The sequence below is a fragment of the Sturnus vulgaris genome, chromosome 1, assembly GCF_052056855.1.
Source record: "Sturnus vulgaris isolate bStuVul1 chromosome 1, bStuVul1.hap1, whole genome shotgun sequence".
Taxonomy (NCBI): Eukaryota; Metazoa; Chordata; class Aves; order Passeriformes; family Sturnidae; genus Sturnus; species Sturnus vulgaris.
This window is the reverse complement of record NC_142243.1, coordinates 14,571,302-14,588,935: the sequence shown is the minus strand read 5'-3', so window position 1 is coordinate 14,588,935 and position 17,634 is coordinate 14,571,302. Positions and strand designations below refer to the sequence as shown.

The window sequence follows — 17,634 nt, the reverse complement described above, 5'->3', positions numbered from 1 at the left end:
AGAATTAATTGCTACTTCGTAGAACATATAATCAATCTGCGGTGATAACTACTGGAAGAGGTCATGAAGGTAAATAATTCAGAAGTACTTTCTAAAGTACTGGTTCATTTATGAGTATTAATAATTCTTACAGTTCTGAAACTTAAAATGACAGCTTGTAAAAATGTGCCTCTTGTGCGTCAGAGCATAAAATGTTAATCAGTAACGACCTTCCACTTTTCTCATGCTCAGCACAGTGCATAGGTGCATCCTTGCAACATTTGCTTCCTGTTTGTCTTGAAGCAAGGAAAAGTGGCATGGTCATTGGAGGATATCACACCTATAAATTGATGGTTTGATCAAATACAGCAAGCCCTACATTTATTTGAACATATCTTTAGCAGTTTATAAAGAAATATTTTTTTGATCCTTCAAAAAATTATTTTTTCAAGGATAGACTGAGTTACTGTGTGGCTAAACATGCACTGGTAAGAAGGGATGGTGCTAAAACCTCATAAATGGTGACTTCTTGAAATAGGCTTGTGAAATTAATATTTACCTTCAATCTTATTTCGCTTTTCCCTGTATGAATATAGAAGTACTTTATGTAAGCCAGCAAAATAGCTTCCATAGATCACATTAGACTCGTGTATATGGCCTCCTGTTTGATCTCTCTACTTTCTGTCCTGCAGACAGTATGTCCTACTAACACATATATATCTGTGAATCACAAAATGTTTGGGTTGGACAGGACATTTAAAGGCCATCAAGGTCCAGCCCCACTGAAATGAGCTGGAACATCTTCAACTTTATCATGTTGCTCAGAGCCATGTCCTAGCTGGTCTTGAATATTTCCAGGAATGGGACATTTACCACTCCTCTAGGCAACCTGTTGAAGTATCTTGCCCCCCCTTATAATGAAAAATTTCTGCTTTATATCTAGTCTTCATCTAGCCTCTTTTGGTTTACAACCATTCCGTCTTGTCCTATGAGCATATTGTGCTGACTCTCTCCAAAGTACATTAGAGAGCAAGGTACAAGGGGCAACCATACCATAGTATGGAAGGTTGTAAAATACCTGAGGAAAAATCTAAATTAGCACTAGTCCTTCTCTAAAATAAAAATGGAGCTTCCAGCAGCTGCGTGTTTTCTTACAGTAATAGGTGTAAATGTAAAGCCTGTTTGTTGCTGGTTGTAAGTTTGGAAGTTGTTTATTTAGGTCTGGTGCATTGTCTGTCCTGTGCAGGAACACCTGACGCGTTTTCCCAGCTGCTCACGTGCCCGTACTGCGATCGAGGGTACAAGCGATTTACCTCCCTGAAGGAACACATTAAATACCGCCATGAAAAGAACGAGGATAACTTCAGCTGCACCTTGTGCAGTTACACGTTTGCATACAGAACGCAGCTCGACCGCCACATGACATCACACAAATCAGGAAGAGATCCAGTAAGTGGAGTGTGAATTAGGGCTTAGTGTCCTCTGCAGCAACGCTGTGGTTTGTCATGTGGGCAGAAATGTGCAGAGCAGGTAAACTGCTCACAGCAGATCATCTCACACACTCTCAAGCTTGCTGCTCAAGTCTGGCTTTTTCTGTAGCTGTCAAAGGATGAGATCTCAATTCCTGTTTTCATTCATCTAGGCAGGAGGGTTGTTTTCAGAAAGCTTTATTGCATTTATAGGTAATTTGTTGTTTTTTTCTGTTCATTCACTACCATTGCATAAAAATTAATGCATCTAACTTCAAGCCTTTAACGAAACACTTCCTTTTCTTTTTTCATAAGTCTTGTTTGAATGATTCACAATTTACTGTATCATTTTTGCCCTTAAGAAACAAACCATTGTGTTGCTTGTACTGTGAGGTACAGTTTTCAAATGCAATTCATGCTGTAAGACAATATACAAATGATTAGTGTGTAAAATGTAGTGTTTCAGTACTAAATGAAGCAACAGAAAAGGCCAGAGATGTTATGAGCTTGTTTTCTCTGATTCATGGGTTGACCTGAGGGCATGGGTCCCTGGAATGTCTTCCATGAGTTAACTAGCTGATCATTTCAGAAAATCCTGAGACTCTGTTCTCCTGTCCCTCTTTTCTTTTTTCATCCCCACAATATCCCATCATCCATCCCCAGCATATGCTTCCATAGTTTATCAGAGGCTTTCTGAGGCTCAGGAGCCAACAGAAACAGTCAGGAATCATCCAGAGGGAAAAAAATACAGATTTTCCACCACCAAGTTTAAGAGGCTTGGAGATGTTTCCTTCAGAGGACAGACTAGAAAGATCGATACTCTCCAGAAACAAGACAGGGGACAAATATAACAGAAAAATGCAAAACAGGATGTCAAATAAAGGTACTTCCAACATTTCTGGTAGCACCAAACCAACAGGCTGTAGTCAAGAGTAAAGGAAGATGCTTTACTTGAGGAAACCAGAGTAAAGGATGCTTTTTTACACATTGGCTGTTAACCTCCATCCTACAAAGTATCACCAGGTTACACAATTTAACAGGCTTAAAAATTTATTATACATTTTTATACCTGAGTGTTCGCATTCACAGGTCAATTAAAACGGTACAAGACGTATCAGCCATTCTGCTGCAAGGATTTTATTGTCTCAAGCTTTGGAATAACCTCACCAGCATATTCTGGTGTGGCAGGTTTTTTTTACTCAAATATGCTTCCCATGAACAATTAATTTCTGTTTCACTTCCTTTTTGGCTTGGCTTTCACTTTAAAAGTTACTTTCATCTTACGTACATCTTATATTTCTAACTATAAAAGCTATGAATGCTATTTATATCATGCTTTTCTTGTGGGCTACCACATTTGTTTCCAGTCTTTTCAGTTGCAAGCCTAAAACTATAAGAATAAAGTAGCTGGGGGAGATAGAAGCCTTTCCCATATTTGCATGTAGTTTGTATGAAAAAATAAAAAATACCAAGTAAGTAAACACTCTCAGAAGTGTTGCTAAAAAGGGGAGCTTAAACTGTATTCCCATAAAAATATTTTAATGAATTTATACTTTTAAAACTTGGCTGCATATACATGAGTACATAATTTGTGTAATGGAAAATGAACTTCTGTCCTTAAAGAATAGATCTCCTGGTTGTGGATCTTAAACAGCTGCATATTTAAAACTTGATGTCTCATTCCTAAAGAACTTCACCTGACCGTAGATTATTTGGAGAAATTTTTAGCTGGTAATATACATCATGTGACAATTTTGTAATTGTTCTGTACAAAGAACCAGTGAGCAAAGATAAAATCTAGCTTAGTGAAGGCAGTGGAAGGGGTACCTGCACACCGGGCCTCCTTCTGAGCCAGGGGAAGATATGCAAAACTTCTACTCCTGTTCCAGCAGAGAGCTGAGAGCCATCCTGCACCTTTTTCTTCCTTCTCTCCTCCCCATGCTCCTCACAGCACCCTTGGCTGCTCCTACACCACTAGCAGTTGGTAGGAGGTGATGCCGAATGTGTCATCTGCCTTCTCATGCGAAGCACCAGAAGAGATGTTAGAGTTTGAAAAAGTGCTTCTTATATTTGTTTTAATCTTTTTCTCATCAATTTATGGAGCACTTTTAGGTAGTCTTTCAAAATTTCACAGTGTCGTGGACACTGCTGAGAAATGGCAGTTCTTGGAAACCATGGTAAACCATCTGTGAAAAACCCCTGATACACCTATAATTTCTGTCTTCTAAATAACTTTTGAGGGTTCGCATTAATGAGTTTTGTTCTCTGGTGTGAGAGGGGTGGTAAACATGGTAAACATTTGGTGTGGGGATGTATTAGTGGCTAGTAACAGAGTGTAATGCTGATGTTTCTTCTTTCAGTCCTTGAAGGAGTGCAGAAGAATATTCTTTGAATGTTGCAGTTAATTCTTTAATGAGCAGAAAACAGCAATTATGTACAGTGTGTTAGAAATGTATCACGTATCACAAGCACAAACTAATGTGGCTTTAACAGTGCTGAGATGGGGAAAACCATTTGAATCTGAAGAAATGAAAATGAAGGTGAAAGTATTACAGGTGGTGCTTTGGAGAAGTGTCATGATTTCTCAGTTACATTTAAAGAAGATCCTTCAAAGTAATTCTGAGGAAGTCCCAGATTTATAAAGCAGTATTATGAGAGACAGCAAGAAAGCTGAACAGATAGAAGCTAAGGCAAAATAGATTTGGAAACACTACCTAGCAGAAAGCTTAAAGCACCTTATACCTATGACCAGAAAAACAGGAAAACTTAATAAAAATGTGATAAGTGGAGTGTGGAGTTCCATGCTTTAGAAACAGAACATTAGATTTAAAGATTTTACAGTCTGGAGCAGAAACATTTCTGACAGATTGAATACATGCACTGATACTTACTATGAATATTTATGTAGTCCAGGACCTGCAGTAATTGTATATATTCTGAGATCCGTTAGTTTGTATAATTCAAGTCAAAGAGTAGTAACTGATTCTCAGCAGGCTTAAGTAAATCCTGGCACTGTCCTCTAGACTCATTGCAGTTGGATCATTAAAGTGAAATGCAGTGAGTCAGACACAATCTTCTAGAAAATCATCTTCAAGGAACTTGGTTAAATGGAGCTGAAAAGCCTTGTGAACTAGCAAAAGACAGCTGACAAACCTGGGAAGGAGGGTCAGGTGCTAACCAGGATAAGTTAGAGTGGAGACCTCACTGCAGAGCCCAGGGGAGGCAGGAAGCAGCCCACCCTGAGCAGGGTGGGAGCCTTATCTGCTGAGAGGTAAATCTGCAGCTTAACCAAATGCTTCTCCCAAGGGAACTGTTGATTTAGAGTATGTGGAAATAATTTAGATGGTCTTATTTCAATTTGTCTTCTGTTAAAGGAGGACAGGGAGTAGAACAGGAAGTGTTGATGGTTTGGACAGCTTATCTCATAGCAGAGAGTTCAGACTTTCATCTAGCAACCTGCACAGCCACAGGTTCTTCAGATCTGCAGGCATGTCTCACAGCAGGGTCATCATCCTGTATTTTATCCATCCCTGCTTCTCAGCACAGTTCTCAGCCCCCAGTTGTCATGTCTGTGCTCAGGAAGAGCCCCAGCACCCAGTGAGCATCTGCTCCCAGTGCTGCCAAGCCCAGCAGGCCAGAGCTGGGGGTCGGAGTTCCCTCCCTGCTTTCACACCAGAGGCAGCTGATCCACGCCTGCTGCTGCTGGTGGCCAGCCTGTTTGTCCCCAGAGTCTATGAACAGCTCTGTTCTTGAGTTTATGAAAATGCTTGCCCTGGTTACCAAATATCTGCAGTGCATCCCAATAGTGGGAGAGTTATCTTTTTGCCAAGTGAGCTCCACTTAAAAAGGGGCTGCTGGGTTTTTTTAATACAGAGTTTGTTTGAACAGAAAAATTCCTTATTCCTCCGTTTTATGTTGGTAATTAAGCTGCTTCAACTTTAAAAGTGCATGTAATTTTTGTCCTTAAAAATATGCATTCATAGATTTATACGGTTTGTGGCAAAATTACAGATCTTGCACCTACATGTCACAAATATCCTACATATATTTACATGTATGTCTTAGCTTTTGCCTTTTTTTAAACTAGTATAGCAATAAAGACAAAAACAATTAAGAACTTGACAATAAATGCTCTCACAAGGCAAAATCTAACAAAAATAATCACAGAGCTTCAATTAAGAGGTTTGGTGTTGTGTACTTGGGAAAGCCCTCCATATTTTTATTTATTTTAGTTTAGTTGCTCACATTTATTTTACAAATTAATTATGACTGGTAGTACCTTTATTGTCACTGAGCTACCTTCTCATGAGCAATCCTGTGGCATCATTGTATAGAGGAATCCAAGGCCAGCAGTAAGCCCTGGGAACATGTAAATGGAAAAATCAAGTCGACTGATTAAAGTTTAAACAGGCTTCTATAGATTTTAATGTTTCTCTGTCCTGAAGGAAATATTCTGTTGGTAGTGGGCTTGGGGTCTTACCTGGTGGTTTTGCTTTCACAAGTAGAATTTGCATTCATGCTGGAACTTCCTACTAACATGTCAGTATAAACTTCACATGAATTTAGGAGAAGAGGCAACTATATTTTGCATTTGTTTTGTTTCTTTTTACTGTACCAGATTTATTCAGAAGAAAGGTGTGCCTCAGTTTTTACCTGATTTGTAATTTGTTTCTTTTTCCATACCACCTTCAGTCTCTTAAAATGATGGTTGATTCTTTTTGGGTTTGTATTGCATTTTCTCTGTTGCAATGTGAAAATGCAAGGTGTTTCTGCAAGATGCTGTCCTGTACAATAATTAAGAATTCTTTCCAACAGAGACACGTGACGCAGTCCAGTGGTAATCGAAAATTCAAGTGCACTGAATGTGGAAAAGCTTTTAAATATAAACATCACCTAAAGGAGCACCTACGAATCCACAGTGGTAAATAAATCAAGCATTGAATGAGTACTGATGTTGCCATTTCTGCTCTTTATAACTTTGATGTAATAGCAGTCTTGTAAGTCTAAGTTTAAAATACTAGTGTTTTCCTTATTTTTTTCCCTCTGGAATACTGCAAGCACTGACTGCAGCGTTCAGCTGTGTGTGGGGAATATGTAGAAAAAGTCAAGGGGATTTACTGGTGCAACTTAATGTCTTACAATTAAGGAAAACTTGACTTGGTGCAGAAGAACTGGGGACATCTTGCTGGTCGTTTTCACTTTTTTCTGTCAGTTTTTTCTTCAATGTTTGCAGATCATTCAGCGTCTTACAAGACTTGCTAGAGAATTTTAATTGATAATAACCAGGATATATGAACTGTGTGTTCCTCCTGTGGTTGTAATTGTCATAATTCAAAATTAGTCATATTAAAGTAGACTCAGGACACAATTTATTAGAAAAGTTAAAAGAAATGTTATATAAGAAGTTAGAAGTTAGTGGTGGTGCTGCTTTAATGGAGTTCAATGGAATTTGTAATTATCCGATAGAGAAATACTGGAAGACATGATCGTGTGAGCCCCATCCTGTATCTACTAGTGGATGACAAACTTATTTAAGGGCCTTGGCTCAGAGCTATACTCTTACTGTTCAATTCATTAGATAAGATTTTTTTTTCCCTAGGATCTTTGAGAGATCATTATGATGTATTCATTCTGGTACTTATTGTTTGAAGTACGCTGTAACCTGGTTAACTGTTGCATATGTCTTTTTTCCTTTTCTTTTTTTTTTCCTTGTCTTTAGGAGAGAAGCCATATGAGTGCCCAAACTGCAAGAAACGTTTTTCCCATTCTGGTTCATACAGTTCACACATAAGCAGTAAGAAGTGTATTGGTTTGATGCCCGTGAACGGTCGAGCCCGGTCAGGGCTCAAGATGTCTCAGTGCTCCTCCCCTTCCCTTTCTGCATCACCAGGTAGCCCAGCAAGACCACAGATACGACAAAAGATAGAAAATAAACCCTTGCAAGAGCAGCTTCCTCTTAACCAAATTAAAACTGAACCTGTGGATTATGAATTCAAGCCCATAGTGGTTGCTTCAGGAATTAATTGTTCAACCCCTTTGCAAAATGGGGTTTTTAGTGGTGGTAGCCCATTGCAGGCAACCAGTTCTCCTCAGGGTGTGGTGCAAGCTGTTGTTCTACCAACAGTAGGTCTAGTGTCTCCCATAAGCATCAATTTAAGTGACATTCAAAATGTACTAAAAGTGGCAGTGGATGGTAATGTAATAAGGCAAGTACTGGAAAACAATCATGCTAATCTTGCGTCCAAAGAACAAGAAACAATCAACAATGCATCTATACAACAAGCTGGCCATTCCCTCATTTCAGCTATCAGTCTTCCTTTGGTTGACCAAGATGGGACAACCAAAATTATCATCAACTACAGCTTAGAGCAGCCAAGTCAACTTCAGGTTGTTCCACAAAATCTAAAAAAAGAAAACTCTGTTCCTGCAAATAGTTGCAAAAATGAGAAATTACCAGAAGATCTCACAGTGAAGTCTGAGAAAGATAAGAACTTTGAAGGAGAGACCAATGATAGCACTTGTCTTCTTTGTGATGACTGTCCAGGAGATCTTAATGCACTTCAAGAATTAAAGCACTATGAAACAAAAAGCCCTCCTCAGCTTCCCCAGCCTAGTGGAACAGAAGCTGAGAAACCCGAGTCCCCTGTCCCATCAGAAACCGGGGAGAACAACTTGTCTCCTGGTCAGCCACCTTTAAAGAACCCTCTGTCGGTCCTAAAAGTGTATCATGCATTAAATGCACAACCAAGCGCAGAAGAGCTTTCAAAAATAGCAAATTCCGTAAACCTACCACTGGATGTGGTAAAAAAGTGGTATGAAAAAATGCAAGCTGGACAAACTTCTGTGCAGTCTTCTGGACCATCTTCTCCTGAACAAGTTAAATTAAGCAGTCCCGCAGACAACGATGATCAAGCAGCAACTACAAATGTGAGCGAACCCCAGAACAGCACAAACAACTCACAAAATCCTGTCAGTACAACAAAATCTCAGACTTTACCGGGGGCTTCAACTCTGAATGGTTCACACAGTAGCACGCCATCTGCATCACCACTAAACCTTTCTTCATCAAGAAATTCACAGGGTTACACGTACACAGCAGAGGGTGTACAAGAAGAGCCACAAATAGAACCTCTTGACCTTTCGCTACCAAAGCAACATGGAGAACTGTTGGAAAGATCTACCATAACTAGTGTTTACCAGAACAGTGTTTATTCTGTCCAAGAAGAACCTTTGAACTTAACTTGTGCAAAAAAAGAACCACAAAAGGACAACGGTATTACAGACTCTGATTCTATTGTAAATGTAATCCCACCAAGTGCCAATCCCATAAATATTGCTATACCTACAGTCACTGCCCAGTTACCTACAATTGTTGCCATTGCTGACCAGAACAGTGTTCCCTGCTTGAGAGCTCTCGCTGCCAATAAGCAAACCATTTTGATTCCACAGGTGGCTTATACATACTCTACTACAGTTAGTCCTGCAGTTCATGACACAGCACCAAAACAGACCCAAGCCAATGGAAACCAGGTACTTCAGTCCCCATATTTCTACATGATGTATGTATGATGTATTCAATCTGCCTTTGCGTTCAACTAACAGAAAACTATCAAGATGAATAAATAAAAATATAAATACAAGCTATCAGGCTTATTTGACTTGATTGTAAATGGGTAATAGATATTACTGTTGTGCCATCTGCAAAGCCAGTTAGCTCAGGCAGCTTGAGTCCAGACTGTTGTGCATGTTGTCCAGAAACTGTTGTGTGTGGACAACTCAGTTATTCTCTATATTTGATCTTCTAGAACATTAGTGCTCACTATTTGAAAGACCATCTAATGCTCCTGATCAAAACCCAAAATAAAACCATGGTTTCTGTTTTCTGCTGGCTCTGTATCTCCTCTTTCCCCACATTCAGAAAATAAACTCTTCGGAACTTTTGGCTGCTCCATTCATGCTGCTCTGCTTGCGTGATTTGCAGAGTAGCTGAACTCATCGTACACCTTAATAGCACTTTAAACAAAATGCAGATATATTCTCAATTGAAAGTCAGGGACATATTTATCTTCATCTGCCGTTCCTGTATCCCGGCTTGTTCCTCTGTGGGTGCATCCAGATGTGATCTGATTGGGGTCAGTCCTCCTGAGAATCACCTGTGCACATTAAGATAGGGACAGGGCAGAACAAAAAAGTGTCAGTGTTTCTACTTAAATCTTGGAAACTGGCTGTCTAGCATTTTATTCAGGCTTCTATATTGCCAGAGACTAAGGAGCCTTGAAGAGTTACACTGCTGCTTCTATTAAAAGTGTGAGGCTAACATGTACATGTAGCTAACATGTACATTTTTATATTCATATTTGGTATCTGATAAAGTATGTGTGTAGTGATGCTGCTGATGTCAGTAGAAACTACTGTGCTTTTACAGGGAAGCTTTAGCACTTAAAATGCCTAGAAATACACAACAATTATAGTTTTGAAACTATTTACTAATTAAGCTATTTGAAGTCCCCTAAATTGTGGGTTGAGCAGTAGTTGTGGTAGTTTCATGAGGAAGAGGGCAGTCAAATATGCAAATTCAAATGGTAACTTAGGTAGCTGAGAACTTCAGCAAAAACAGTCTTTTAACTTCATAAAATCTGTGAGACAGCAAAAAGTAGGTGACCAGCTATAGCTGAAAAATGCAGTTAGGTGGCAAATTTGCTCTTCCCACTTACTGAAAAGCTTTACAGGTCTGTAATATTACATTTATTTTATGGGCCCTAAGATACAGCGTGCCAGCGTATCTTAGACCTGACCAACAGTCAGATTTGGATGTGATTATAAAGCCAGTCCCAGTGAGGATTCTGCATATGGATGGTGGCAGACTGCAAAGCAGAACAATACAGTAAAGGATTTTTTTTTACTGTGGAAGTCTAAACAATTCTGCCTGGCTGTTTATGGAGTTGGATGAGAATAGCAGCTTCAGTTTATGTGGGTGACATCTTTTATTTGAATTAACTTTTTTTTGTAATTTTTCTGAAGGATGAAAGGCAAGACACTAGCTCAGAAGGAATATCCAATGTAGAAGATCAAAACGATTCTGATTCAACACCCCCAAAGAAAAAGATGAGAAAGACAGAAAATGGGATGTATGCATGTGATTTATGTGACAAAATATTCCAGAAGAGCAGCTCATTATTGAGACATAAGTATGAACACACAGGTATGTACTAGGAAAAGACTTTTCCAATCCTTATTTCTTTGGTAACGTGTAACTGATAATCTCAACTGGAATCCAGTTCTCAGACTCTGTAGGGAAGTGTAGCTGTCCTTACTGACTGTGCTAAACTTTCTTTAGAAACCCCTGGTTTTGTATATTTGTTTGATAGAACAGCAATTCTTTAAATAAAGTCTTTCTTTAAATTTGTTAGACTTAAACCCTAAATAGAATAAGGGGAGTTTTTGCATCTGGCTTATGGATTATCACTGTGAGCCACAGCTTGTAACTGAGGATATATTGCTTCTCATTTACCTTGCCTGGTTTTAATTTTTTTTTAATTAAAAATAAAAATTGGAAAAAAAAGGATCGTGGATGTATTTGACACTGTGCATGAAAAGCAGCATGCCTATCTGGCATGAAGGATTTTCAAATTGAGCCACATTTATAATGACCTGAAGTTAACAGCTTCAGCTATTCATAAGACTTAGAATCTAACCACTAAAGAACACCCTTTTGGCTTTGATTTTTATTTTTAATTTCTCATAATTGTTCCTTTTGGCTCTGGTTCTGGTATCTTTAGGATTTTTTTAATACCTCTTGCTCTCTTACTTCTTCTGTGATGTCTTAAAGTAAAAATTCTTTTTTTGTTGTTGGTTAAGTGCCAAATATGTATTGGATTTTGTTTTATATATTCCTTTCTTGCTGGCTCTGTCCTCACATCCATAAAATAAACTTTTTAGAACTTTTGGCTACTCCCTTCATGCTGCTCTGCTTTCTTGGTTCAGTAGCTGAACTATTATATTAATTTTATTTCTGCATATTAACATTTTAATGTTATCTCACTTATAAAATTAAAAGCATAACAAATTCTTCGTTGTCTTGATCAAGTTTCTCAGACTGTATTTATTAAGGGTTTCTAATTTCATACCTATCCTGTCCTGAGACTCTTTTAACTCTTCCTATTCTTAACACAATTGTTCTTCTCCTACCAATTTTAAGTTCAATGTAATGTTCAAAATCATAGAATCATTTAGGTTGGAAAAGACCTTTAAGATCATTGACTCCAGCCATTAACCCAGTGCTGCCAAGTCCACTGGTAAGCCATGTCTCAAGGGAGCCACATCTGCTTGTCTTTTAAATACCTCGGGATGGTGATTCAACCACTTCCCTGAGCAGCCTCTGCCAGTGATTGACAACCCTTTTGGAGTGGAAATTTTCCTAATTTCCAGTCTAAACCTCCCCTGGCACAACTTGAGGCCATTTCCTCTTGTCCTATCACTTATTTCTTGGGAAGAGAGACCAGCACCCACCCTGTTGCTTTTTTGGCATGAGATGACGTGATGTGCTGATCATCTGTGTAGTGTGACCAAAAACTTGATGTCTTACTTTCTTTGTCTTTTATGTCTGAGCTAAGACTGCAAAGCTGTTTTGTGTAACAACTTCAAATGGTAAAATCAAAATAACACTGTTAGGCTCTTGATATGTTTATAAGAGACTCTAAAAGCAAGACAATTGCTGGAAAACAGCAGAAACGTATTGAGTGAAACAGATTTTTTTAATGTCCATACATGTGTAGTCTGTAAGTTTTGTACATAAAGCATTCAACCTAGATTTTAGAATGATTTTCCTTTTACCTGTATCATGGAAGGACTTGGTACACAAAAACCAACATAAAAGCTTAGTTGATTTTACATTGCCATCAATATAGAAAACTTAAAATGCAATTGAAAATAGTATTTGCAAGAAAAATGTCTCCTTTTCTAATTTATATTTGCACTTTTTTGTGCTAGAAGTTATATATGAGAATCTCTTTATCCTCCTATGATGAGTTTTCCTTAAAAACTTACAAATTGCAGTAGTGATTGTGACAACATCCCCTTGCACCTTCGTCCTTTGGGCTCAGGAGAAAAACTCAGGCTGATAATGCATGGAGTAGAACATCTTGTTATATAAAATTTAATCAATGCTAATATGTTCACCAACAACATTTTACAATGAAAACAGCAGTGTACCGTTGGATCTCAGAAACCTGGGGGTTTTGAGCTTTCTGTGCTTTCAGGCACAGACCCCTGGAAAACACTGCTTTTGACCTGAGGCCCTGGAGATGGCTTCTAAATATGAGTGATGAAGTAAAAATCGTAAGTGTGTAGTGAATTAGAAGTGTGTGCTTTCACAGGGTGATAGGTTTTAAATTTGAGGGTTTTATAGCATAGTAATAAGATCGTATAAGATAATATAGTAATAAGATGAAGATTTTTGGGCATTGTCCCTTTCTTTGTTCATCTTTCTTCTTCCTTCTTCTTCATGGTTTTCAAGTAGTAGTTTCTAGTTAGTCGGTTCGTGTCACCCTGAAGGTCATAGAAATTTAGTTGTTAGGTCAAAAGTATAAATAATACAGGTGTTAATTGTCTGTTGGACTGTTTAGCCTTAGAAAACCTTGTATCAGTTGCCTCTGGGGCCATTTTTCCTTACTTCTAGCAAGGAGCTGGAAGTGCTGTCATACTCTCTGTACTTTTTGATAAGTTTTAATAAACATCCAAGCCCTAACAGGAGAAAACTGTTTCAGCCGTGTTTCTGTTAATCCTGGCTCTAAGAAGAAGACAAATGAGACTGACTGACAAACCACTAATTAGGTGGTGCAAAGCCCCTTCACTGCTGCCAACAGTGTACGTTTTTAAAACTTCAGCTACGAGATGCTCAACTGCTTGTGCTTTATTTTACAGGTAAAAGACCTCACGAGTGTGGAATCTGTACAAAAGCATTCAAACACAAACACCATTTGATTGAACACATGCGACTGCATTCTGGGGAAAAGCCCTACCAATGTGACAAGTGTGGGAAGAGGTTTTCACACTCGGGGTCTTACTCTCAGCACATGAACCATCGCTACTCCTACTGCAAAAGGGAGACAGAGGAGCGCGACAGCGCCGAGCCCGAGGAGATGGGCACGGAGGTCCTGAGCAGCGAGCACGTGGTGGTCAGGGCGTCCCCCTCGCAGATCGACTCGGATGAGAGGGAGAGCCTCACCAGGGAAGAGGAGGAATACAGTGAGAAAGAGGAAGAGGAGGAAGAGGAAAAAGACATAGAGGGACTTCAGGAAGAAAAAGAATGTAGGGAACTACAAGAAGTTGGGGATGCAGAAGAAGCAGCAGCAGTAGAAGAGGAAGAAGGGAAAACTGAAGGTAACAAGAACGATGAAGCTGTAAATCAAGCGAGCAATGCAGAACCAGAAGTTATACAAAATGATGGGCAGGTGTCAGAAGAAAATAATGAGTAAAGCTTACATGCTAGTTTTTTTTCTATAAGGAAAAAAAGAATTGGTAATGGAGTTCCTTCTATATTATACATGCTTTTCATGGAAACGCAGTAGCCTGCATACTGTGATTTCTGTTCACTACTGTGTAAAAAAATATATATATAAAAAAAATGAAAAGAAAAAAAAAAGAAATCCAGGTGTGCCTGAACCTCAAACTTAGTAATTTTTCACACAGTTTTCAAAGTTAGGAACAAGTTTATAACATGAAGCAGATTAGAAAAATACAGTGACTCTGGAAGCAAAGATTTAACAGGTTGTAGGAAACCTGATTATTAGACAAACATCTGGCATTGTTTGTTTTATCAGTATTAATTTTCATTCTTAAGTTGATTAATTTTTAAACTGTACAATTGGGAGAGATTTATATGATTTTTTTTTTTAATGGTAAAACATTTCCTAAATCCACTTCAGTATTTTCTTATGTTTTACAATGTGAGAACTTCTGCACTACAAAATTCCCTTTTGCAGAGACGTGTAATGCAGTTGCAAACAGTGCTTGGCTACCTTTGTAAATTCAACCTAGAAGGTAGCGGTTTATGACATTAGATGTTGTAGTAGAGCATATTATCATTTAAAGTGTATTGTTAGCCTTAAGAGAGAAGATGATAGAAGAACTGAAGTTTCTTACTCATGTGGTTAAAAATGTAGTTGAGAAGATTGTCGTTGAGTTCTGATTGCAGGGACTAACAGTGTTAATACTGGTAAGGACAGGAAAGTTGTCAAAAACAGTGTTTGTAATTGTGTTTTGAGTATGTAGTAACAATATGAAGGATATGATATGAAGCTTTGTATCTCCTTTGGCCTTATGCAAGACCTATGTGCTGTAAGTGCCATTTATCAGTATTACAAAGGCTCTGAGCAGCCTTTATCCAATGCGTGGCCTACAATAACTAGCATTTGTTGATTTGTATCAAACTTCTAAACTATTCATGGGGAAAAAACACTCAGCCATCAGAGAAGTAAGAACACTGGTATATTTCATTATTTAATTATTTGGTGGTATTTTTGGGTTAATACCTGACTTGCAGAATTTCTCTACAATAATTACAAGGGAAATTTTCTAATCTGCTTTATTGCTTTATTGGTTTACTTTAATTTCAGACACATACATGACATGTTATCTGGCTCATAAGTATTTTCAAATGTTAGTTATTATGGACCCCATTTATTAACAATGTTAGCTGATTTTTACCTATCAGTATTATTTTATTTCTTTTAGTTTATAGATCTGTGCAACATTTTGTACTGTATGTCTTCAAACCTGGCAGTATTAATACCCTTCTTACTGACATATGTACCTTTTTAGTTTTAGAAAACTTTTATATTTATGTGTCTTATTTTTATATTTCTTTATTTATTACACAGTGTAGTGTATAATACTGTAGTTTGTATTAATACAATAATATATTTTAGTATGAAAATTTGGAAAGTTGATAAGATTTAAAGTAGAGATGCAATCGGTTCTCTTGCATTGAGATTTGATTTAACAGTGTTATGTTAACATTTATACTTGCCTTGGACTGTAGAACAGAAGAATTAAAATGGGAATGTATTAATTTTACAATTGCAATCAATTCATTTTACCTTTACCCAGTTTTTAATATAAAGCTCTTAAATTTTGAAATTCACTGTGTGACTAATAGCATGATGCTCTGCAGTTTTATTAAGAGATTAGTCTAACCATAAAACTCTCATTTCCTTAGTAAGCCAAATTAGAATAATCTTATAAAACAGTGTTGGGAACAATGTTTAACATTTTTGTGCCAATTTGTTCCTGTATTCATGTGTGTATGTTACAAATCTGAAACTTCATTTTTAAGTTCCTTGTTACATCATGGTCATTTTCTAGTTTTTTACCAGACTCCCCATCTCACAATAAAATGCGTCAACAAGTCTGACTTACTGTCATTATTCTGGTAATGTAGAAAGTGCATTTAAATTATTTCTATGAGAAGTTACTGAGACACAGCTCCTACTTCTGTGTGGATCCTGGGTTTCAGTGGTATGTAAGGAGCATTGAAGTGAAAGAAGGCACAGGGATTGCTACATTAGTTCATCATTTACCAGTGTCGAGAGAATAACTGAGTTTGAACCATTTGGGTTGTTCTTTTGGGTCTTTTTATTTTGCTGTACCTATCTAATACACTGTTTAATTCTATTTTTCAATAAGACTGCTTTTAAATTAAGTAAGTCCACAACTGTTTTCTTGACTTAGCAATAAGTTAGCTGTCTATGGACTGCCTGATGTATATATTGCTGTTGAACTTTCCAAAGATAAAAATGCCAACATTGCAGATACTTAATTTCAGTAATGTAAGTGTGAAGGCTTGAAAATTCTGTTATATATGCATGTTTACAATGTTTTGCATTTCAAGCAAAGTTTACAGACTGTTCTTTAAGCAAAGTTTTTTTCTTTAGTGATCCTTAAAATGGGATTTCAGTTGTTAATATTGGGAGTGGGGGGGGGGGGGTTCAGGAACATCATTTAAGTTACTTTTTATTCACATACCTAAGTTTTGTGTATTTCTCAATCTTATTATCTCAACATTAATACATATAAAAGAATTCTCCTGTATATTAATCATTTTACTTCCTTTGCATTTTCCTGTGCAGTGTACTAATACTGCACTTTTAAGTAAACTTCTACCTTCATAGTATCATTGAACTAAATATGAAAAAGCCATTTTGAAAAAAACAACCATTTATGTTGCATTAATAATATTGCCTTGTAATTATTATCATCACAGAATTAATCAGGTGGTTCAGAATTTCTCACAGGTGAAACTGTCTCTGCTCTCTTTTAGGTAATGAAGTACACCTTCTTGAAACTATTTTAAGATTTTCCGCATTTTTCATATTCCAAGATGTCTGTGGTAATAAACCCAGTGAAACATTTGTTGAAATGGGAAAATGTTGTTTTCTTTAGTATTAGGACAGAGAAATTTAATAAATCCAAGGTTACTCATGTAAATGACAGCTGAATGTAGGCAGCCAGTAACTTGGATAGAAAGCAAAGTCCAAGCAACTTTTACTCAGGAAATGTCATTGTTTTGGGGGAGAAAATTTATGTTCTTTACTTACACTACATTATTGACATTTCTACCTTCAAAATGAATTGGTGCATTGAGTTCTGCATTAAGCTCAGCGATATCTTTGGTGTTTGTGACTTTGTAACATCATCTGTTATCCGTTTGAAAAGCACAGAAACTGTGGTGTGTCTTCATTTAGTTGAGCAAACTCATGTAGAAGCCAGAGGTGCTTAGAGGATGTGGGCACATTCCCAGCCCCTGCAGTGAGATTCCAGCAGTGAGGAAGCTCTCTTGGAGCTGCCTGGGCAGCTGTGATGGAATCCAAGCCCCAGGGAAGCAGCAGCAGCCCAGCTGTGGCCAAGTGGGGTTTGTGATTTTGTGACCTCTTTCTAAATTAATGGCAAAGCAGTTTAAAGGACAGTAAGTTTCACATATTAAAAAAAAAGGGGAGGGGGGAAGCAAAAGCATAAAGCCTTTGATTCTGTCTTTTAGAGATAAATGAAAGTTGGGAAAGAGCAGCAAACCTGAGATGTGTAGTTTTAATGAAACTCCACTGTGCTATGACTTGTTCTTCAGTCACAAGATGAAAAGTCCGTCAGCTGCCCTGTGTGCCCAAGCTGATGTCTGTGCCTGCTTCTTCCT

General features: G+C 37.8%; 1 protein-coding gene across 5 annotated transcripts in view; it reads left to right on the top strand.

The window, feature by feature from the left end:
- The window catches only part of ZEB1 (zinc finger E-box binding homeobox 1), a 120,078-nt gene extending 104,217 nt beyond the window's left edge, over positions 1-15,861 (top strand). For all 5 annotated transcript variants that reach the window (XM_014880361.2, XM_014880359.2, XM_088159836.1 and 2 more), the window contains 5 exons: positions 1,226-1,428; positions 6,264-6,369; positions 7,168-8,978; positions 10,470-10,650; positions 13,371-15,861. In XM_014880361.2, the coding sequence (XP_014735847.2) occupies positions 1,226-1,428; positions 6,264-6,369; positions 7,168-8,978; positions 10,470-10,650; positions 13,371-13,924 (2,855 nt within the window). In that variant the 3' untranslated portion in view covers positions 13,925-15,861. The remainder of the gene's footprint in view (positions 1-1,225; positions 1,429-6,263; positions 6,370-7,167; positions 8,979-10,469; positions 10,651-13,370) is intronic.
- The last annotated feature ends 1,773 nt before the right edge of the window (positions 15,862-17,634 follow it).